This window comes from Callionymus lyra, chromosome 3, assembly GCF_982586985.1.
Source record: "Callionymus lyra chromosome 3, fCalLyr1.hap1.1, whole genome shotgun sequence".
Lineage (NCBI taxonomy): Eukaryota > Metazoa > Chordata > Actinopteri > Syngnathiformes > Callionymidae > Callionymus > Callionymus lyra.
This window is the reverse complement of record NC_141820.1, coordinates 22749696-22773991: the sequence shown is the minus strand read 5'-3', so window position 1 is coordinate 22773991 and position 24296 is coordinate 22749696. Positions and strand designations below refer to the sequence as shown.

The 24296-nt window shown below is 38.6% G+C and overlaps 1 protein-coding gene across 4 annotated transcripts in view; it reads right to left on the bottom strand.

Annotated features, from left to right (window-relative positions):
* The window catches only part of macf1a (microtubule actin crosslinking factor 1a), a 136214-nt gene that overhangs the window by 87156 nt on the left and 24762 nt on the right, over positions 1-24296 (bottom strand). The window contains exon 1 of one of the 4 annotated variants that reach the window (XM_087787111.1): positions 18983-19052. The exons of the other annotated variants lie outside the window; for them this stretch is intronic. Within the exon in view, the coding sequence (XP_087643237.1) occupies positions 18983-19037 (55 nt within the window). The 5' untranslated portion in view covers positions 19038-19052. Of the gene's footprint in view, positions 1-18982; positions 19053-24296 lie in introns of those variants that run through there. 4 annotated transcript variants of the gene reach the window in all.

Sequence of the window (24296 nt, the reverse complement as noted above, 5' to 3'; positions counted from 1 at the left end):
ATTATTATTAAGGCTAAAGGATGCCATGAACGAGGACATAAAGAGGACAGGTGTGACCAGAGTGGACGGGCAAGACAGGTTCAGGTAGTCTAGGCTGACTTGCTGAACCTCTGGCAGGTAGAATCCAAAGACTAAAAGGCACTTATGTTGTTAATTATAGAAGGTAAACATGGTGGTCTCTAGGATTTGTCTCACAACGACCTATTTATGTTTAAAACAACAAGTGTTGTTAGTCAGAAACCTTGTTTGGACTCTGACCGGATCTGTTAAGCACTTGGTCACGAGAATGGAAGGGAGATTTTCCAGCAGTTCCATGAGCGTGTTCAACAAACATTTTCCTTCTTGTTGTTTAATATGAAAGTAAAAACTCAAACATTTAATCATCAAAAGTTACTGTATGCTTTACATTGTCCTTTTAAAATAAACTGAACTTAACAACTGCCTGTTATTATTATTATGTGTATCCTTTATTCATTTTTATCTGTCAGTATCACTATTATTCTTCCATTTATATTTCATTATAATTTGGTTTGTGTCCTTTTGTTTATGGAAAACTTGACTGTGTAACTTACAGATACATAATGTACATAATATTGATTTACTTTTTCTGACATCATTATTCTGTTGAAAACCAATACAAAATTGTTATTATAAAACAAGTAAAACCTTTAAAATTATGAACATAATTTAACACAGGAAAGGCTTATACAGGAAAGTCAAACTAAATAAAAACAGGAGTCAAAAAAATTTAGCGTCTAAAACGACCCTGAACATATTGGACGAATTTACCTAAAAGGAAGAGTCAGATTGGCTATTCTTCTCTTTTCTTGGAGGTTTAATATATATCTGTTTGTCCTCAATCAAACACTCGAGAAAATTCCATTTCTTTCACATAAATGTTACTGTTTGAAAGTCTATGTATACAATCCAAAAGATTGAATTTAATGTTTTATGTCTTATGTATATAACAGTTCAGTTTTTAGTGTGATTTTTAACATCCCTTAGTTTGTTCCTGAGCTTATCCTAAAGACTAGTATCTTCAAAAGTCCTCATATCAACAAGAATATTTATCTCTATTGAGCAAACCATCTGGTGGGCCACATAAAATGATTTGAGAGACCAGATTCCGCCCCTGGTCCATGCGTTAGAACCTGACCACGATTAAGAAACCCCCACTTTGTCATCCAAACTACAGCTTCATGGTACTCAGTCATATCTTAGTCTATAGAAGAACGACTGAAGTTCATGTGAGCCATGACAAGAATCTATCAGATTACACTCTGCATCTTACTCATGCCGACTTACGTCTGATATTAAAAGTAAAAATAGCTTCTTGATGCGATACATCAGATAACGACAACTTCCTCTCATACATTCTTTTTACCCAAAACTCTTACAACACCTAAAGAGGCATATCTGAAGCAAGCAAAAGACCGGATGGTTTGTTACCGTAGTTTTTTTGAAGCTGTCTACCTCGGAGTCTGCGCCGGTAAAACCACAGACCAGCAGCTGCTGTCAAAACGTGAACCGACACCACGAGAAGAGGTGTCACCACACCAGGGTCCAAAAGAAACTCCATTTGGTCCCAAACGTCAGAGGGAACTTTTCATTTCTCCTTCCGAAGTGTCCCACCGACAACCTTGACCAGCATCGGTCCACAAATAACTGGTGCGAGTGAAACTGGTGAGTCCTTCTCTAACTCTCCCTCTCCAGCACTGAATTCCTTTCTGCTGAAGCACACGGTCCAGCGCCGCCGTGAAGCTTCCATCAGACGACTGGAGCTAAACAAACTTGTGGCGTCCAAACAGTACGACCAGGAAAACCACTGGTCTTCATCCTCGGAATCACATCACACGACAACAGATATTGTTGATGTTGATGAGGGTCGCCATGGCGATGTACACCAAAATATACACCACATTATGGACGACAGTTCAGCGTTACAGGAAATCACATTTTGACTACAAGTAGGTAAGTAAGTAAGTAAGTAATGGTTATTGAATGTGAGAGTTTTAAATATCACAGGCCAGTTTACCAGTGTTTGTGTTTACTGCTGTTGCTACGAGTGAGCACTTCATCTCTTTCCAATATTTATCGTGGCTATATCTGAACTGTGTGTGTGTGTCTGCGTGTGTGTGTTACAGCATTACAGTGACTCAGCATGATACAGTCTGGATGCTACTGAGTTGAGCCAGAGGAAAATCCAATCCATCATTTAAAGCCAGTAAGCCTAATATAATACCTAGTATCAACATTTACAAATAACAGAGGGGAACCCTTGAAACCCGCTTTGAATCAAAAATCTCTCTGAATATGTACATTTTCATAAAGAAATATTATAAATTGTATCGTTTTTACTTCTTCTTAATTCTTCAAAAACATGTCCCAAATAACCACTTAAATATGTGTTTCTATCCTTCATATTGTGAAATGTATCACAGGGGCTGGGGTGATTGTTTTTACTTTAATGGAATATGTCCAATCATATTGGTATAGAACATGTTCTTGTCAGTTTGCCAAAAATATATATATAGAAAATGTAAAAAAAAAAAAATGTAAAAAAGTTTTAGGCAGGTGTGAAAAAAACACTGTTAACTAAGAATGCTTTCAGAATGTGTCAATAGTTTATTTTCAGCAACAAGCAAAAATCCGTGAATGAACAGAAGAGAAATGTCAATCAAATCAATATTTGGTGTGACCACCCATTGTCTTCAAAGCAGCATCAATTCTTCTAGGTACACCTGACACAGTTCTTGAAGGAACTCGGCTGGTAGGTTTTGATTCATCAGTCCAGAGCACCTGCTGCCATTTTTCTGCACCCCAGTTCCTATGCTCTTTTGCATAGTTGAGTCGCTTGGCCTTGTTTCCATGTCGTAGGAATTTGGCTGCGACTCTTCCATGAAGACCACTTCCGGACAGTAGATGGGTGTACCTGGGTCCCACTGGTTTCTGACAGTTCTGAGGTGATGACACGGCTGGACATCTTCCCATTTCGAAGGGAAATAAGCTTGATGTGTCTTTCAACTGCTGCACTAAGTTCCCTTGTAGACCACTGCTCTACGATCCTCAACGTTGCCAGTTTTTTTGTGCTACTTCGAAAGAGCTTGAACATCTTGAAACCACAGTCTGCTTTGAAATCTATGTATGGGAGAAACCTTGCTGATGCAGTAGAACTACCTTGTGCCTTGTTGCTGTGCCCAGTCATGGTGTATGACCTGTGACCTGAAACTGTCTTCTACCAGCTTGGCATCAGAGTTTTGCTGTTCCTCACCCAGTTTTAAGCTCCTACACATCTGTATCTTTTTCGCTTAATGAATGTGTTTCAACCTACTTGTGAAATCATCAGCACCTGTTTGGTATAATTGTTTGATCATACACTATAATCCTACAAAACCCCCGACTTTGTTCTAATGCACCTATAAGAATTGATGCTGCTTTGAAGGCAAAGGGTAGTACCAACAAAAAATAATTTGATTTAGATTTCTCTTTTGTTCGCTCACTTGCATTTTGTAAATTGATAAAAATAAACAACTATTATTTATATTTTTGAAAGCATTCTTAGTTTACAGCATTTTTTCCACACCTGCCTAAAGCTTTTGCACAGTACTGTATATATATATATATATAATTAAATGACTGAACGTTTTGATAGTTGTGACGGAAGGTAAATAAATAAATATATAGAGTTGTAATGCGACTTTAAGTATCTGTGGCGTCTCTTCGGTGCATGGCTGCAAGTCGCCACTATGGGGCAGTATAGATCAGCGTGTGTCTCCAAGTTGAGGATGACAATGAAAACAGTCATTCGCTCTGAAACAGCGGATGCATCATCACTGGAAGATCCTGTAACACTGTGTGCTGGTTCCCTGGTTTCCCCTCCTCTGCGTTCATTTCCGTTCCACATTCTTTCCCTTTTTTTCCTTCAATCTTCATCTCTCTCAAACTTCCTCCTCCTAAATTGTCTAGTGATTTATTTATTTATTTATCTCAAAGGAACCTACCCAAACCTCACCTGGTCTAAAACCCTGAATTATTGTGGGAAAAAAAAATGTCCTCTACTTTACTCAAATATGTGTCTTCCTGGATGAAGAATTTAAACTCAAAAGGTCTTTTGTACTTAAACATCCTCCTGTAATCCCCCATTAGCTTCACAATTAGGGTACTTCGTATTACACAACACATGATCGAGTACTGCTAAGTGACCATTCCACTTCTGACACAATTTTTACCAAACTGTACTCGACATCAAGAGTTTGCAAGTTTACTTGTCTGTAGAAGAATTAAATCGTGAGAACCTCGGACCCATTCCCGGATCAAAATTCTTCTTAACAGAATGAAATATCAATCGAATTTATTATTAACGGCTTATACAGCATGACTATCAATGAAACAAAACCTTTTCTCTCACAACTAACTAATCCCTAGTGGAAACAATATACTTTTCATGGAGATCAAGGTTGTAACTGGTGGAAGGGCAACGCTGGAACACCAACCTCTGTAGGTGATAACATGGGGATGCAAAATAAATATGCATTGTTTTGCTTATTATAACTGGGTTTCTTTGTGCAAATTATAGGTGTTAATAGCTTGTGAGGGTCAAAAAGACTTGCCCAGATTTGGCCCAGGAACCATGAGTTTAAAACTTGTCAGTATCCCCATTTTCACCCCCTCCTTCCCCACCACCTGTTTTGTCCCCTAGTCGCCTTCTAATTTTTCTCAAATCTTCCATCTCTTTGTCTCTCCTCATCCCTTCATCTTTTTATTAATACCTTCGTCTTCCCTTGTTCCTCGCTGTCAAGACATCTTGTATCAGGTGTGTGTGAGTGTGTGTGTGTGTAGATGCACTTCCTGTTAACACCAGCACACCTACCGTCAGAGACTTATCAAGTGTTTTTTATGAGAACTGCTTCAAAAGCCAATGTTTCCATCACCAGTCACATCTGCCATTTCAAACAAGTATCAGTTTTCACGGTGAACCACAGTCGTGTGGATGCAGCCGGAGCCCATCCAATAATCGTTCCACTGGAAAATTCAGAGTCACGCACGTCCAACCAACTCCACAAACTGCCTCGCTTTTATTCTACTAGCACGACTTCAGGCTTGTAAAGATGGAAACTTAATGGTAAATGTTTGAGTAAATGTTGAAGCAGCAGCAACATGGAAGAGAGAGAGTTGTTACACTATATTTGTGTTGTATCACTGAGCTCTGACTATCTCTCCATCACACTATGTTCTCTCACCCAACCAGGAACCTCCCTCCGTCTGTACCACGATTTTCACAGAGTCAGCATCTGCATCCACAGACTGGATGCTTGCAAGGTCAAATACAACAACAATGAAAATAACTGGTTTAATTTTTTAAACTGCAGAACATGAATGCAACACACAAAGATGGATCAAAGTCACTGCTATTGTTCATAATATCTGAAGCATAAATGTTGTCTGTCAGCAAACAGAACTGCTGATGTCATTTTGTCACAATTTTAAATATCAGAGTCCAGAGAAACGTTCCCTGCAGTCAGCACAGAACTCTCCGTCACCTCCACTGTCACCGTGACCTCCATCTGGAATCTACTGCAAATCACTGAGAACCACTGCAGCGACAATTTAATGACAGCGACAGAAGAAAAAAACATGATTTATATTTTCCATTTAAGATGCGCTTGTAAAAATAGTTATAATAATCAATATTAAATGATTAACAACAAAAACTGATCCAAGTAGATCATTCTCAGCTGGTCAACAAACCCTGCAGAGAAAACACCTGAATCAGCTGCAGTGATGGAGACAGGATTCTGCCCATGTCTGCAAACAAACCTCTAAACTTTGACCTGTGGCTTTAGTCATTCTGCAGTACCATGATCCGTCCACGGGGGGCGACTTGACCTCAGCTTCACAAAAGTCACAGTTCCAACTATAGACGCAGTGCAGAGGAATTCCTCTCTCTTCAGGCTGTTTAGTCTAGTGAAGTGGGGAATTGTGGGTAAACAAACATTCGAAAGAAACTTGTTTAGGAATGACTTTCTGAAACCAAATGAGTTAGACACGAGCAGTCAGTGGATGAGACCCAGAAACTAATAGAAGTAGTGAATTATTTTGTTGTTCAATAGTTTCTGTAATTAATCTTTAACTTTATAACCAGTTCATTCTGTGTCATTAAACTGTGGTGGTCAGCTCCACAATACAATGTACAGGAACTGGAAGTGGTGAGTGAAAGAAGGGTTATTACAGGACACTCCTCCTCACATGCTTGTCAGCTTTGACGTGGTCATTTCTGAACTGAATGTTACATCAGAGAGTTTATGGTCTGCACTAGGACAGGTATTAAAAATACTTTTAGTGATGATGTCATTATTGCATTAACAATTAAACAGCTGGTTACTGATTAACATTTACTATATATTTATTTGTTTTGTGCCCACATATTGATCATCAAGACTCAGATTTTTAACGTGTATCATCTTTTTCTTTTAACTTAAAATTGCTTATGTGCAATAAAGAGCAGTGTACACAGGAATATCCGACAATGTTTGCCTTATTGTGTGCTTAAATGTTAGACAATTGTTTGCAACAACACAAACAAATCAAAATGTCGAACAAAGATGTAGAGTGAACAGATGCTGAGGAGATAAAACGTTTACTTTAATATACTTAAGACAGAATTCACACTTTAATTCCATTTAAAGTCACATCTATAAAAAAAAGTTTCACATCCCTTTTCTAAATTAGGAAACTGTATGACAACAATTCAACTGTGAATATGCAAATACTCCATAAAGGGTCCTTAAAATGTAGGCAAGTATTTTTTTTATTTGTAAAGTGTCTTTCACAAGGTTAAAATCTGAAAGTAAGAATGACATTTTTTAAATTGATCTTGAAAGAAACTGGCAGCAAATGCAGAGTTTTAAGGGGAGATGCGAGTTCTTCTACTAGAGCAGGTATTTCTTGCAGCAAAGTTTTGTATTAACTACAGGCAAGACAGCTCCTTCCTTTCATTTAGACACGAAAATAAACTGTTACAATAGTCTAAACGAGAAGACACAAACGCATGGATTATATGCTCCGAGTTTTCCTCAGTTAATAAAAACAGTTTTCGGACATCAGCCTCACTAGTGGGCACTGTAAGCCCTATCAAGTGGACGAGCATGTGGAAGCTCCTGTTGACAGTGAGGTCGTCGGTGTTGTGACTGGAGAACTAAGCGGATCTCTGCACTCGGTCCAGCAAACACAGAGACGGTCAGTGATACCCCGCCGAGCCATTAAGAGATTAGAGGAGGGAAGACGAGGACGGAACAAGAGCAGAGTTCCACTGTGGCCCCACCATGAACCAACAAGCTTGGTTAAGCAAGACTGGACTTGTGGTAGCACCAAACACACAACTAGGAGGTCAAAGGAGTCGACAACCCATGTCTTCGGAACAAGCCTAGAGTAAGAAAAAGTAACTCTCTGAACTGTGCTAAAGTCCATGATCACTCAGAGAACTGGAACAGTTTCAGGTCAAAGCTTTTGTTTCCTCAAAACAAAACCCCATTTATCGCCCGAGTCATAACAACTGTACCTCTCGAGGCTTTTTCAAGGTGTTTTGATTACATAAAGGTCAGAGACCAATGAAATACCTTGGATTACCACACACTTGGCTAGAATGCAAAGGCAGGAGCCGGGGCTTTGACCCAGGTGACCCCGGCTGTCTCACTCTCACATTTGGGTCAAGGGCATCGTAAAAAAAAAAAAACAGCCATGTGACTGCAAGCATAAACTTAATGAACTACATCATTTGCCAACACAAATAAATAGACTGGAGAGCTACACTTCTGTCCTACCTATTCCCTGAAATTGTTATTATAATATATATATATATATATATATATATATAAATGTTACAGCTGCTGGACTGAAAGATATTTTCATAGCTCAAGTTCTACAGGTTTAAAACAAAGATACTCATCGTAAAAAGGTTAATGATTAAGTAGCTGAATTGCTAACACAACATAATAGAAGATAAAATAATTTTAAAACACATTAGCTAATACAGTAAGTTGTGATGCTACATGTGATGCTACATTCCTAAAGAGATAAATAGCCAACTGCATAGTACACATAGTAACCCCAAAATTATGTGGTTTTAACTTTAATGTTTACTTGTACATTGTTTTTAGGCAACCACCGGGAAAAAAAAAAGACAAAATCTTAAAAAGGAAGAACCGATGAAGAAAAGATGAATGGACTGTGGGAAAGAAGCAGGAGTGGGTGATAGATTTATGACCTTGTGAGAAGTAAAGAGAAGCCCGACCCAAACTCCTGGTTCCAAGCGTCGCTTAATCACACGGTGATGGGCGAGAGAAGCAGTGGAGGCAGGAGAAGCGGTTCTATAATTGAGATGGATGTGCGAGCCGGAGGAAGGACGGCTGGCGAGAGGCAGCAGGGTTCTATGGAAATATCTTGTTTGAAGATAAGAAAAAGAGATAAAGGGGAGCAGTGTTTAGCGGCCGCGGTGAAAGAAATCACAGGCGGACAAATGGGAGATGATGTGTTAAAGGTTTGACGTGAACAAGAAGCAAGAGGACAAGCAGGCGTTCTCTGAGGTCAGTGGAAAGACAAAGAGAATGGAATGAAAGGAGGAAAGAATGTGAAGTGTGAACAGGAGTAGAAGGAAACCTCAGGAAAAACAACAATAACAGAGCGGTTAACTTTATCACCGGGCCGTTCTGGTTGCCATGGAGATGGCCACTCAATTAGAACCCAGCCCAGATCAAAATGGTCCGCAGGGTCTTTTATTTGCCACTTGACCTCACGTCCTAAAAAAAAGGCTGTAATTATCAGTGACCAGCAGGAGGCCTCGCTGTCAGAGCATCGATCATGACGTGCAGCAGGAAATAAACTGGACGAATGAATGTCATTTGTACTACTGGTTAAAAAAAAAAGTACTTCATCATGTATTACTGATAATGAGTAGTAGCAGTCAGTTATAGTAAGGTGTGTCTAGTATTTGGTAGTGGACATGGTAGCAGTCTACAGTAGTAGGAAGTTGTAAGTAGTAAAGTAAAGGTGATGCTTCCACATTTTTTTTTGTGTAGTTTTATCCTCCACAACCTAGTTTTACTGGGGGTTTTTTGTATGTGTTATTTAAGCGTATTATGTGATTTGACTGTATTATGTGATCTTATTGTGAAGTGACCTTGAGTCACGTGAAAGGAGCTTTAAAATAAAATGTATTATTATTATTAAGATAAAGGTGTCAAATTATTCTATTATTTCCTCACAGTAACAACACTCTCTCTTTTTCCAATAGCATTATGTGTTAAGTTGTTTACTTTTAGAACTGTATATAGACTTGATGTTTTATCTATATTATCTAACTACTAAATGTATTTACTATATTACAAATTATTATTTCTAAAATACAGCAAGGCACCTTGGTAAATAAAGATCTTTATTATTAATCTCTCCATTTTCTTTATATCTCTTAACGGCAAAAGTAATCCAGTTAAGTAGTATTACTACTAAACATAATAAACAGTAGTTGCAGTAACCGTGGCGGTAGAACAGAAAAAGCAGCAGTACTAGGTAATAAACATTTTTTTCTTAGTAAACATTCAACAGCAAGCACTACTGTTTATTTTTTGTGTTTCGTGAGTGAAAGACATATTCACCAGTACCATAATTGATGTAGTAAATAACCCAGCAAAAGGCAGCAGATGTTATTTTATTACAAAGTTACCATCATTTAATTTAATTATCTTCTGTGTCATTTGATGTTATGGAATATAGAATTATTTATTATTATTTTATTTTTTTCATGTAATTGTGTGTTTATAAGAGTTGGGGGAAACAAATGTAAAATCAGTTTTGTCTAGTCTGACACTTAAAAACAGTGCAACCCTAATCAGTAGTTTAGTCTGATTTGCTTTGGAAAAGCAGAAGACTAAGTATAATAACAGTGTGTTTTCACGCTGGTGACAGTTCAGGGAGACATAACTAACCGATAAAAAGACACGGTTCCACTTTCACTTAGATCTAGCCCATTTGAAAAGGCAGCAGCTTTAAGTCTTCAACAGTAAAACTGTCCTGGGATCAGCTTGTTAAGTTCCCTGAGCAGCAGATAGAGAATAAAGACTCGCCGTCACTTTCACTCAGGAGGAGATTCAGTTTTACAACACATGTAGCTTCTGTGTCCTCGTGAGACTGAACTGCTTTGCACTTTGTCAAGTTAAAGATGTTACATACATCATGTTAACTGCCGGGTCACAGTACTGTCGAGGAGGAGAAGAACTCAAAGAGAAATGCACGGTTGAGATAGTGGATGAAACTCCAGCTGGTATATAACAGAGTTTGAGAAAATTATTTTAATAGAATAAATGAGTTGGTTATAATCAAATAATTGAGAGTTGGTATCATTACAGTGAAAAAGGTTGGACACAAAGCTTCCGATGACAACTTTAAGTTTAGACCACACATTCAAAGACCATGTCATCGACCCGCTTTTCAGAACTTTTGGAATCTTGTCAACAAAACGTTCTCAAGCTTGTGAAGGTGCCAGGAAAGATTCCTGGGAGCAGCAGGGACCAGAATGGTTCCAGACAGCAACAACAGTGTTGATCAATGGCTGCCGTAATTGTTCCCAACTGAACCCAGAACAGGAGATGGTCAGGTGTGGTGGAAATGTTACGTTACAGGGAGCGACGGTAATCCTGTCGTAATGAGCTCACACAGAGACCTGTTTAGGGTCATACTTTTAACAAAAGTGTGGGAGAAAATGAAGGTTCTCTTATGTAACCCTGGTGAGATGTTGAGGAGGGACAAGGATGTCAGGATCAGAGAGGGTGGTTCGGACTGTCAGCATCAGGATTCAGGACTTTCAGGTATGTGGGACTAAAATCATGGTTGCTTTTCCAAAAGTAAAGATCTGTAACAGCAATTTAAAAAAAGGCAGTAGAGAAGTACTCGAGTCAATTTTCTTTCCTTACTCACTAGCAGCCAAACGACGAGAACAAGGAACAATTGTGGTGGAACCAGAAGTAGAATCTACTCCCAGTGGGGCGTTCATGTGCAGCCAGCTCTTCAAAAGCTCTAAAAATACACCTTCTGCTCTTATCTTGGAATCCAACCTGAAGGTCTGGAATATTTTGTATTTATGCCCGGGGTTGATAAAGAAGACATCAAACAAAACTATCATTTCCTTCACACAAAGAGAACGTTGACACTAAACCTTGACGAATGGAGAGAGAAAAAAAGTTGGGGAGAAAATGTAATCTTTTACAGAAGATTTTTTACTTTTTTCTGTTCTTTATTATTTATTTAACCCTTTTTTTATTTATTTAAATACCTTCGCCTGTGACAAAGAGACAGAAAAAAGGACAATAACAGGGTTTAATCCTGTGGTGAGGTATTAATTGTCCAACAAAAGCAAATTTAGTCATTGTTATTTTTGTTGTAAAACATAAAATATAGGACCAGATAAAACCAGAGCTGCACAGCCTACTTTGTATGAACTGCACAGCCTACATTTTAACACATTTTATTTACATATCAACCGCAAAGGAATGATGGACAAAACATGTAAATATATGTTGAGCACTATATTTCAAAATACTTTTACTATTCATTCGGAGAGATAGGAAACATTGACAAAAAGGAAGGGGAAACATGTACAATATAAGACATTCCTGAAACCAAGATCATTTTTTTTTAAATATATAGAATTGAATAAGAAATAATGAATTAAAAAAGAATCCAACAAAATTCTATCAACATAATTGCAGTCAAATATGTTTCCCTGCCTGCCTAGGTCAAGCATGTGTGCTGCTCAAGACACATTAGTAGAATTCTAAAAATCAGTGCAAGTGTTTTTCTTCACCCTTGTGTTATCTCAGGGTCAAGATGACCCAGTGGCCTGGATGCCAGGGGGGTTCTTCACCTTAACCCAAAGGGTCACAAGGGTTAAATGAAAAGTATCAATCAACTTTAAGGTTAGGAAAAAGTTCTGAAAGGTCGCCCTTATAATCAGCTTTTAGTCATGCATGACCTACATAAGTTGTTTTTCATCTTTGGTTTTTAATCCCAAAATTCAAAGTCTTTTCATGTCTAACCTTCAGGGAGTTTGAACTTTTGAAACAAAGTCGATTATGACTGAAAACCTTTCAATGTATTTTTAGGGTAGAAAAGTGAAAAAAGCTCAATAATACTGCAACGATATCAATGCAGAGCCGAGAGTGAGTGAGTAAATTCTTTCTACATTCATTGTTTTGCTTCGTACATAGAAAGTATTTTGTTCTGGGTTAATCCGTAAAAAGCCTCGCTGAAGGGTCAAGAGAGAGTACAAGTAGAGGGGCCTCGGGTCACTGTCATCGTTGGTCTGTCAGCACCGACACTCGCATCTCAAGTTGTGACCATAAACAAAACCAAGCACTGAAATAACAAACCTTATACACGCTGCCGTCGACAGACGGCCTGTAAATTAGATTTGAAAAGTGCAGTAATTGAGTTCAGCTGAGGATATCACAGGAAGTAAACAATGACAAAAACACAGTCGCCCACAGACACTAGGAAAAGCAACAATGCGTCCCAAAATCGCTCATTGTGAATCAAACAGTGGATTCATTCAGCAGGGACATCGCGGGGATTACTCCAGTTGTTTTAAATTACTTTGCTGAAATCCTCCACATTCATCCGGTGCACAAACTTGGACCCAGAGCCAACACAAGCAGGCCCGGGTCCAAAAGGGTGAATAGAGATGACGCCAGAATGAGCAAAGAGACCAGCAGAACATGCAGAGCGCTGACATTTAGTGCAGAAGACCGTCGTCATCCGACCTCTACCTTTCCCTTTGGTCCTCAAGATCTTTGAGGGGAGAGAGAGAGAAGCAGTCGCTCTGAGAGACGTGTGAAAAGAATTGGACTTCAGACAATTTTGGTTTGTTTAATGAAGTATTTGGAAAATAATAGGGAAAATTTACTGGGTTTTTTAGCACTTTTACCACAGGCTTTTTTTTTTTAATTAAATAAATATTTATTCACTCATATTTCCAACTGCCTGTTCCAATAAAAATTCAACAGAAGTCTGAAAAAATGTGACCAAATATACTGTAGTTTTTAGTAGAATGATTTCCATTTTTATAAAACTTACTGACTTCTTAGGGGCTCTTACACCTCACAACATGGTAAATGGAAGCAAACGCAAGAGCAGAGGGGAGGCCACGCCCCGGCTGGGATGATGTTGATAACTCCTCACCGAGTCTTATCGCTCACGACACAACTACTGGAGGCTCGATGCGTTCAAGACACTCCACTAGTGTTTATTTAGTTTGGATAGAAATCCAAATTACATAAAGTATTCGTTAAACTGTCAGATTAAGATTTGAATCTTTCATCTAAAGCTTGAAGTCATTCATAGTTAAAGCTTTAAGTACAAAAACTGACATTCACATACCGAAATATTGAATTAAATATGATCAATTCCATTCAATTCTCTTTTTCCACAGTGATGACAGTGTATTGTATTTAATTGTATTATATCCGTCTGACACGAATCAATGTGATCTAATTATGAAACAACTATAAAACTAGGCAGCAAACAAAAGAGGCTTAATGTGGACCTGCATTTTCAATTTAGCTTTTATTGGTTATTAATGATGGATAGAGTCAAAATAAATGGGGAATATAAGGAAGATCATGGACATGTGGCTATTTGAAAAACACTGATTTATTTAGTCTCACAGCAGTAAAGAGGACACTGTGTATGTAATGTGTGTGTGTGTGTGTGATTCCAGTCTAACTTCAACTGCTCAAACTTCTCCTGAACCCCTGCAGTTCTCACTGAGGTTGGAAATGACCTCCAGACGTTTATGTAACCCGATCAGCAGGATTTGAGCTTTAATCGGTCGCCATGGCTGCCATTGACAATTAACAATGCCAAGTCTCTTGAAGTTGCCAATTTGGCCGCAACTCTTCAGAAACGCTTTAACGAACAAAAGAAAAAAATCTGAAAAACATCTTGTATTATTGATATTGTCATGTCTTTGCACAGCATCAAGTATTGATGTGTCAATAATTGACTGTACTGTGCTTGTGAACCTCAAAACAAGGTTAAAATGAATAAATATCTTAAAATCAAGTCAGAATTGCATTGTTCGGACACATAAAGAGGAAAGATCTTCATAAAAAAATAAAGCCAGGAATAGGATGTGTGACGACAGGAGAGGTGAAGGTGGAGGACATTGACTAGAAGTGTCAAACTATGAGTAGAAATGGAGAAAGTGAAACTTAATTGCATAGAAAAGAGGAACTTAAAAGGGTTGGTTCTAAGACTGGAATCAACTCATGACAGCAGTGCTGATAGAGCAACAGATTGTTCAGAAGTTGAATGCAGGACAACTGATAACAAAGGAGCTCAAGCGTCAATCGTACTACTTTATCAACTATAATTTAAAAAAAAAGTTTAAGTAAGCATGCCTGGCCGAAACCGTGTGACTGAACCTGCTGCACTTGAAAATATGTTGCTCATGTTCGCACCTGACAGTCTTGGCTCCTGTTCCAGAAACGATTTGCTTCTTAACAAGATAATAATACAGTACAAACACACACCTGCACTAACTTCTCATCCGGAGACTTCCTTCAGAGAGCGACTCATCCGTGATAATGGAGTAAATCGGCGCCAATAGCAGATCTTGGTGCGGTTTGGCTTGGACTCCAGGCGATTGAACGTGTCACATTTCATTCATGAGATTCATAATCCGAACACTAACTCCTTCAATCCAAGTAAATCCGATGGAAAACAACTTCACACTCATGACTGCGCCGACTAAAGACGACAAAGGAGCTAATGTTTGGATTTACAACAAAGTTAAAAGACTGGATTACTGTCCGAGTCACACACGCTGGATTATGTGCTCTAGAGTTCATCACCGGCGGGGTCGAGGTTCGCCGCCCAAACAAAGGCCGTCTGTATGTGGAGGTTTTGTGGTGTTTGAAAACAGTCCTACCTTAACACCCTCAAGTAGAGTTGGTTGGAAGGACAAACTCTACATTTGAGTCAAGCTTAAATGACTGACTGGAATAAGAAATCCCATTAGCTTCTTTGACTGGCAGACGTAGGCAGATCTAGAAGAGGCATGACCTCCTGCAGATGATGTCATCGACCACAAGTTCACCTCCAGTGAGACAGAAGAAGTAGATCTGTTCACACCCGATCCACACTTTAAACCTTCCAAGCTCATACATATATATTATTCTAAGATCAATAATCAATACTCCGATATAAGTGACAAAGATTTTGAACTTCAAAGGTGTACATTTCATTAACTTTCAGGTACAGCTGTAGTTAAAATCCAGGTTACAAACAAAAATGGAAAAGATTTGTGTCTCTTGGCTCAGCTCATTAAACTTCTTCATTAAACTGAGCCACCATTTCATACACCAAAAAAAAGATCCACACTTGCTCTTCTGTTTGTCCACGTAAAGAACCGTGATGGGTCATCGACCCCTGGTAATGACCCCTGGTAACGACCCCTGGTAACGACCCCTGGTAACGCCAAGTCACGCGGGCGTTGACTCACATCAAAGCAGGAGTGTGTAAACATGCCTGATCGGAATCAAAACTGGAGGTTGCATCATATAAAACATCAATAGTGCGTCATGAAGCTACTGCTCCTTGAACAAATCATGACTAAACTCTGAGAAATGCCACGACTCCAGATCCATTCATGAAAAAAAGGTGACGCCACTCGTTTGCTGAGAAAAGCCGATGATGACGTAAACGAGAACCACCTGAGATTTTTTTTTTCCTCCATCAAACACACACCTCTTTAGATGATGGAACAATAAACTAGTGTCAGTGAGAAAATCGCCATATTCGAGACGTCTACGACAGAGGGTGTGTTCTTACATTACAGCTACTGCTTTATTACTTTTAGCTTTCATCACAAAATTAGTTTCTATACAGTTTCCGAAATGAATTCTTAACAACCTTTTATTAAATTAAAAGGTAATGATTAAATTAGGAAACAGAAATAGGTGAACATGTTAATCGGAAAGAGTCAATTACTCCTGCTTTATGTCTCTGGTAGTGATAGTTAACACTTTTTAGAACGTTACAACCTGAAGACATACATAAATCCATTCATTAGCACAGGAATATTGGTTCATTGCAAACCTCCCCAGTGAAAAAAACACTTATAACGTGTGAACAAATGAATATCATGAATAATAATAAGTACAAATGTAGTGCATACGCAATCATTTAAAAACATGTTTTTTTATGGACAAACACACCTTGGAAAGTTTGTAAAAAAAATTGTTTTAAAGTTCATGGTAACCAATAATTTGTCTTCAATGTAAAACAACAGCATATGTAGTTTAAATCCACTTTTAACCCGAAGATTTGGAGGGATTTTGGTTGATTCTAACAGGGTCTGATGTGGACTTCAGACAAAGCAGCTCTTAGACTGAGTGGAGAGAGCAACTTTAATTTCTCTCAATAAATGAAAAGGGTTGTTAAAAGTACAGAAAAGTATCGATACTAAAATGTTATCTCGGGATATATAATATTTTTTAAAGTAAGTATATCAATATACTGAAAATTGTGTGATTGAATAATTCTGTGCAGGTTCAGTTTCAGACTTGGAACATGTGCAGCTGCAGAGAATACACTGCACTTCAACGGTGTAATGTTCGTGTTAACTGGTTTGTCTGGTGTCATTTAGGTAATTGTTATGAATGTGAAGCTCAGCCAAGGGAAAAACACTTAAGGTAATTTAGTTTTTAGTTGGCTTGCTTGTCAAATATTTAGATGTTCTCACACAACTTCAAAATATTGTTCCAATCGTTACCGTTAAGTTTAATTAATTATTATATTTTTGCACTACATCATATTTAAAATCTTGTTTTCATAGTTGCTGTTTTATAATAAATATGTAATATAGTTTTCTGTTTAACTGTTTAAATGTTATTTTTGCAATTCTATCAAATGAATCAATCAATCAAGTTAAAAGTTTTGTATCGTGACAACCCTGATAAATCAAAAGTGAAGGGTATGTAATGGTTGCACTGTTATACTGTAAATCATACATCACAAATAATTAAGCTTACTTAAGCAGAGTGATTTAAATGTAGTCAAATTCAAACAAAATACAAAACAATCCCTTAAATAAATATATTAAATCTATATGTAATTTACTATATTGATAATGTTTCATTATTTACTTTATTCCATTATGTCAACGTGTTAATTCAAAGTATTAACAATGCAAACAGACTTAGTTACCCATGAATCATTTAGTTTTTTTGTACTCTTTAATTCCCCGAGCGAGCCTGTAGGTACACTGAGGGTGACCACAGTGAAGCGTGTTCGACTGCTGTGATAACAGCTGCACAAGTGAAGCGTGGACTTGCTACGGCGTGTCACCCGACACTTGACAAACCTTCCTGCTGTTGTCTGTGTCGCTTTCAGACGTTACCATGATCAGGTGTCATCAACAACTCTGATGGTGTCGGAGCTGAAGGTTTTATCCCCAAAGGGCCTCTTTAAAAAATAAACAGGGAAACAGTTGGTCTTTTAAACAAACTCTTGAAAACCCTTTATAATCCACCTTTGCAAACACAAACCTGCACTAGGTTCATGGAACTAAGATAAGTACTTAAAGACTGAAGAAGTTATGTTTTGTTCATTCCCATGATCTACCTTTGTGAGCAACTGTTTGATCTCCATCCACCTGCTAGACGCACCTTAACTCAAGTATGTGTGTCTCCTCAGGGGCCACGTTATCTTCCGTGACTGTCGTGAGGTGCTGTCACTTCAAACGTCAGAAAGGCCAGGGAAAATCTCAATACCAAGAAAAGAAATTAAACAAAAGATCAAATACTGAAAAGGTACAAAGTGTATTTTACCTAAATATTATAATTATAATTTCATTTTATATAAATTGCATTTGAATCTTTTTTTTTATAAAGATCATATAAGAGCTATGGACATAATAATACATTTTTATATATATATGTATTTTTTTTAAATGGCTCAATTTTCACATTATTTCATTTTATATACATTTTAATTTAAAAAAAATGTAAAATGTGAAAGAGCTATGAACAGAATTAAATAAAATATAAACAGTTTTTTTCAAATTGTAAAGGAGATAAACAGATTACAAAATATTCGATTTAATTTAATTAATTTAAAGAAAGCTGCCTTTTTTATTGTTCATTTCATAAACATTAAATTTAAATCTTGTAAAAAATGTGAAAGAGCTATGACCAGAAATAATAGATTAACAACACTGTATAATGTATTTATTCCAACGGGTTACATTTTCATATAATTTCATTTTATATACATTAGAACTTTTCTTTTTTTTTTTTTTAATTGTAAAAAGAATTCAAAATAATAGAAACACTTTATTTATTTTTTTTAACTACTCAACTGTCCAATTTTCATTTTATTTATCTTAATATACAGGAACAAAAAGTAAGTTCTTAAACAAACAAGATGATAGTTCAACTAGTTATTCATAATAAACAAAAACCCTCACTAGTGGTCAGAAAAAGACAGAAGATGAGAACTTCAGAGTTGAGTTCAAAGACAACCCACCATGAGGAACGCATCAAAACAGTGATCCTCAGCTACACCTACCACCAACTGACCAGCCGACCTGTCACTCATTCTGTCATCATACTGCGTCAATACTGTTCCCAACTTCAAAACCTTCTGAGCCGCCGTCCGTGCTTCTACTGACCCAGATCTTATCAACCCGTGGCATGGTAGCCGACCGAGTCAACACACACATTTACCAGACTTTGTCAAGAGTCTCTCTTTTGTGTAGAACAACTTCTAAATAAAATGCCGCCGGGTCACGTCGAGGTTTCCTGAAGAGCAGGTACGACGTCTCGTCAGAACCCAACCCTGATCCGTTGACTTAACACTGATTCTCACACGTGCTCACAACAACTCCGCCACAGATAATGAGACTTAAGATACAGGTTTGCGAAGCACTGACCTCGTTTCTCCTCGAGGTCCTGGAGGTACTGCCTGTAAGCAGCCGCCGAGTTCATCCCGAGCGCCACAGAAAAAGGCTCGACACGAGTGAGGCGTAGAGTCAACAGATGTCAACAATGATCCAGAAAAGGGTGTTGACAAGTGAGAGAGAGGGATCAGGGAGGTCCAGGTGAACCCCCACTGTCAGAGAAGAGCCATTGTCAATCAAACGGATAATCCCCAGAGACCGGCTTCTCCTTCCTTCCCTCGCGAGTCGTGTCGTGTCTGTGGTCCTTTTTTCTGCTCCGAGTGTAGCCCAGGGTGAGCCGCTCTAAGCCGGATAGAGGAACTGGACTTTGACCACAAGGCAGTGATGTCACCAGCCACAAACATGCGCCGCTGTTTCAGTATGGAAAGACTGCGTTGGAAGGAAGTTTCTTTTTTGCGAGAAGGAGGCGTGTTACTACGGTTTGTTGATGATGTAGGAACGTTTTACTGACACACATTTGTCGGCGTCACCGAGGACTTCTGACTGAACACCAGGTTTGAAGTGGTGGGAGGGGCAGCAGAGTAGAAGTATGCAGACGAGAAGAGTTATGTCGAACTGAGCCAGTGTTTCAACTCACAGTTACTGGAAGAAAATTAATTGTTAGGTTTGACTGACATAGACTGATCCCAAGTAGGTTTATTACAATTAATTAATAATACAATTCTGTTTCTTGGCTAAGTTCAAACTTTGGGGGAAATGTCCCAGAAAAAGAGTTTTATACTCTAAATAAATCAACATTTCTTATAGGTAAATTCTTTACAATGTAGAAGAAAAAAAAAGAATTTAATAAAATCAATTTAAGTTTAAATAATATAATAACTCAAACTAAAACAGGGTGCGGAAATAATTTAAGTTGTAATAATTCAATAATTCAGTTGACATAATAGTAAAAACGGGGTGTGTAAGGAGTGTTATTTTAGTTTAAATAATTATTTTGATATAATTCTAAATTTGGGTTGTTGAAGGACTGCATACATTTTTGTCATGTTGTGTTCACAAGCTCTTAAGAGAGTTGAGTTAGTGTGAGATCATTGTTGATAGTTTAAGGATGGAGTTGAGCTTTCATGGACACACACAGTTCATTCTGGCTCCTCTCAGGAACACAGGACACGGTTTAGAGCAGGGGTCTCCAAACTTTTTTCCTGTGAGGGGCCACATAACTTTTCCCTTCTTCAACGGTGGACGGAGGGCCAGTTTGTAGCAGAAAAAGTATGATGATCGCAGACATGCTAAAGCGTAAAATTGAATTGTTTTCCAGAAAGTCCCAGGTCCAGGTTCTTCACAGAAAAAAAAGTCAGTCAAATAAATAACACTATTTGAGAAAAAATAATAACAAATTACCACTATCTTGGTTATTTATATAAGGCCCCTGCAATTTTAATATCTTTCAACCTTAGAGAGCAAACAAATGAAGCTCCATGTTTAGAATATAACAACAAAAAACATGATTTTGATTCAGCAAAAAAATTATTTACCCTATAAAAAATGGATTATCCTATAGTTTTTGTCACAGAAAGTATATGAACAAGATGCGTCTCTGGTATTGTTCAGGGGGCTGGGCCAGAAAAAAGGAATTATTAAAAAAAATCAAAGTTAGTCCAGTCATGCCAAGGTAGCCTGAGTAGCATGAAAAATCATCACACGTTTCCTTAACGTCTTGTTGTTTGGCGAGGAAGATTGATGTAGTGTAGCCGGTATGAGGTTGACGTTAACAAACTGCTAGACCAATACAACACAATCAAATATATATACAAGTGTCAAGTGCTTTTAAGAAATCAATACATGCTCAACCATTTCCTATTTGTTCACGTGAAGCATCCGGCTATTGGCATATCCAGCTGACGTTTACAACTACGTGTTTATGATGTTATTTGTGGTCGTAATGATAAGAGAAGCGGAAATTATGACATCTTATCTCCGATTCCTTCCATTTACAGCGGCCTGCCCGCTCATAAATGACCAATGGGCAAGAAAAGTCAACATTTTGGCGAACGGAGCTTCTCCGCAGCCATCTGTCACATATACGATAGGAGAGCAAAAAGTAGGTTTTTGTCGTGGATATTCCAGAGAATGACGTTTCCAGTGATTTCAGAACATATTTTATAAAGCTAGCAGATGCCAAATGCTATATATTTATGGTAATAAAAAAGCAAATGCATAAAAAACAGTAAAACTTGCTGCAGTTTCTATCTGCAAGTTAGCAAGTATCCAAAGTGTGAATCAATCCAAGGCATTATCCTTCCACAATAAGAGCACACATGACATCGTCCTCAAATGTGTTTGACCAACAGTGAGAAACGACCCAATATCAAAGGAATCCAGGAAAACCTGAGCCGACAAATTAGCCTCTCGGTTCAAAGCTGTTCAGAGATGATCATCACCCAAAAAAAAAAGTTAAAAGTGTTCAGCGATCCTGAGCGATCCCCCCGAGGGACTCTCCTTTCACATGACCCTGAAGACAGTAGGCCATTCTTCAAAGGAAAACACACACACACACCTCAGGCTGTCTCACAACGTACTAAAGGAGATGCTGGTGTCATTGTAACCATGGAAACAGGGATTCGCTTTTAATTGTGTTGGATCACGATTTTCTTTAGATTCAGTTGCCAGTAGTATTTGTTTCTGAAGTTGTGCTGGAAACTCAGTCCAACTTCTACCATCCAACTCAAAATGTAGGCTCAGCTGCTGGGAGCAGGTCTAATGTCAGTGGATAGTCAAAAAATTGCATTGCATTCGTTAGCTGTCTGTACAAAAAGAAAAAAGTACTTTAATTTATTTCTGTCCTATTGAAAATAACATCAGCATGTGACTCTTGACGTGTAAACCCTCTTGTTTCAGTCAAGTGTATTAAAAAACAAGTGATAATATGTAAAACAAAAACTCTATGGGACCATATTGTCGCAGAACAAACAAGGCTCCTGCTGAGTCAGCATAACGTTGAGGTTACTTTTTCATACACTTAATGTTTTTTTTTTTTTTTGCTGATCATGCTTTTTCTTTTTGCCGTTTTTATCTGAATGTCGGTGAATATTACGCCAACGTTAAACCAGTCCACAGGCACAAATGCTACAGGACACATACAGTCGATGATACAATGCCGTTCAAATGCTTCTCTACAATAGCATTTAGTATTTAGTAGCATTTTTCCTGATGAGCAGCATTTAAGAATATCTCCTTAAAGGCAAACCATGACTAAACCTATACTGTGGCTACATTGTACACTCTTGTACGACTAAAAAGCGTGCACTACAAAATCTCATGCACACACACATGATTATTTCCCGCTTTAACTGGTGGGAAATCGGAATCATCCACGTTTTAGTTTACAAAACTTGTAGCCATGTGGTCAAATAAAAAACAACCTCTCCGACTGTTTTATATGAAACACACAAACTATAATTGATCCCTAATCACCCCATCTAATGACATGAACATGTTAGTATTGATATCAAAACCACTAATGCCGTCAGAAGTGCTTCATCAATCTTCGACAGACAAAACTCATAAGAAATGTTAAAATACCTTTTGATGGAGTTGATGAGACACAGCAGCCACAAACATGGAAGAGAAGAGAAACAGTTATTAGACAAAGTATCATGGCCAAGTTTAAGGACAGAGTCAGGGAGGTCTGGATGGTTTTGATGAAGTGTTTGTCAAAGATCGTTTGAGTTGGAGGCGAAAAAGGATGAGGACATGAATTAAATGAGAACACACACATATAATAATAGAAAGATACACTTTGAGTCGCAAAAGTGCTACTTCCAGATTCTTTATTTCCCAACTCTGAGCTTGTTTTCTCTGGTGCAACTAGTGCAAAGTCCACTCGGTTCAGTGAGAAAGTGAATCATCTCAAAGCTTTGTCTGGAATAAAACCTCAGAGAAACCAGAATAAAGACCAATCTAGACAAATGACACAAGAGAAACTCCAACGTGAACTGTTCAGACTAGGTTTAGTACGTTTGCCTAACCTCAAAGAACAAACCTCATGTGCACCTCAGACTTGGGTGGAATCTAAACTCTCTGAACTTAGACCTTTATTCCCCCACAGGGCGGTGTTTAGCTAGTCGTGGTCAGCAGAGGCCACAAGGGCGCGCGTGTTTAGAAATATGTAAGTTAAGCTGCACATGGACAAGAACAAAGATTCCATATGTGGGCGAGGGGGAACCCCCCGGCGGGTGTGATCCAGACGGGGTGTGGTTGGGAGAGACAGGTGGGCAACAAGACGCCGTGGCATTTGGTAACAGGGTCACATTCACCCGTCGGTCAACGAAGCCAATCGTCATTTAAAACTCGACACGTCCAGACCCATCGGTCGGTGAAGTCCGGCACGAGTCAGTTGTTCTCGAGGCCATGAGCCAAGACGGACGGGGGAGTGGGGGTCCTCTGTGCCAAACACCTGTTTCTGACTCGCCCACCAGACACATGTTGGTCATGTGACACTGAATATGTGGATAACAGCAATATCTGGAATAGTGCCCTCACTGGAGCCGATCCCATCTGTCAGCGGACCAAGCTCGGAAATACCCGAGACCTCCCCCCGAAGTCCAGAGACCAGCACTTATAGCTTCAACAAAGACTAATATTATTATCGTTCACATTGAAAAACATCAGGTCAAGCTCAAAAATATCAATTTTACCCTGGACCTTTCAATAAAAGGAGGATCAGCGGTTGATAGACTGACAGGTGTACCCGTCTCTCAGGACACTGGTGAGCAGCAGACGTTCAGAACCCTGGACAGGAAATTGTGTACATGAGCTGAGCCTCGGCGGCCGCTCCGCTGCTCCAGAAGTTTAAAGTTCTGTAAAGCTTTCACTGCGAGACACAATGGAGACGACTGCTGGAGGAAACCGAGCATAAAAATAGTCCTTTGTTGACTCTCCCTCCACTGTTCCTGTTTTCCATTTTCTGCTGCTGTCTCCATGTTCCATCTCTTCCTTCCTGAAGTCTTTTCTGCTGCTTCATCCTTTTCTAACCAGGTTGTTCTCCGGACTTCTCGCTTGGAATAAAAAAAGAAATCTCTCGAGGCCAAAAAAGGACAAGGGACACTTGAATGACCTCGAAGTAGCGAGTTTGAAAGACCAGAGGAGAAATACTTAATAGATACCGAGGATGTTTCAGCTTCTGAGAACACTGCTCTCAGGCAAGTATCGCAGGAATGTTCTTGTTCCGAGTCCAGGGAATGTTAAAGTTACATTTTTTTACAGAACCTTGGCGTCTCCCGGATCAAAACTCTACTTCCTAATACAAGTCCTCTTACTTAGAACTTAAGTGACTTTTGGAGACTCT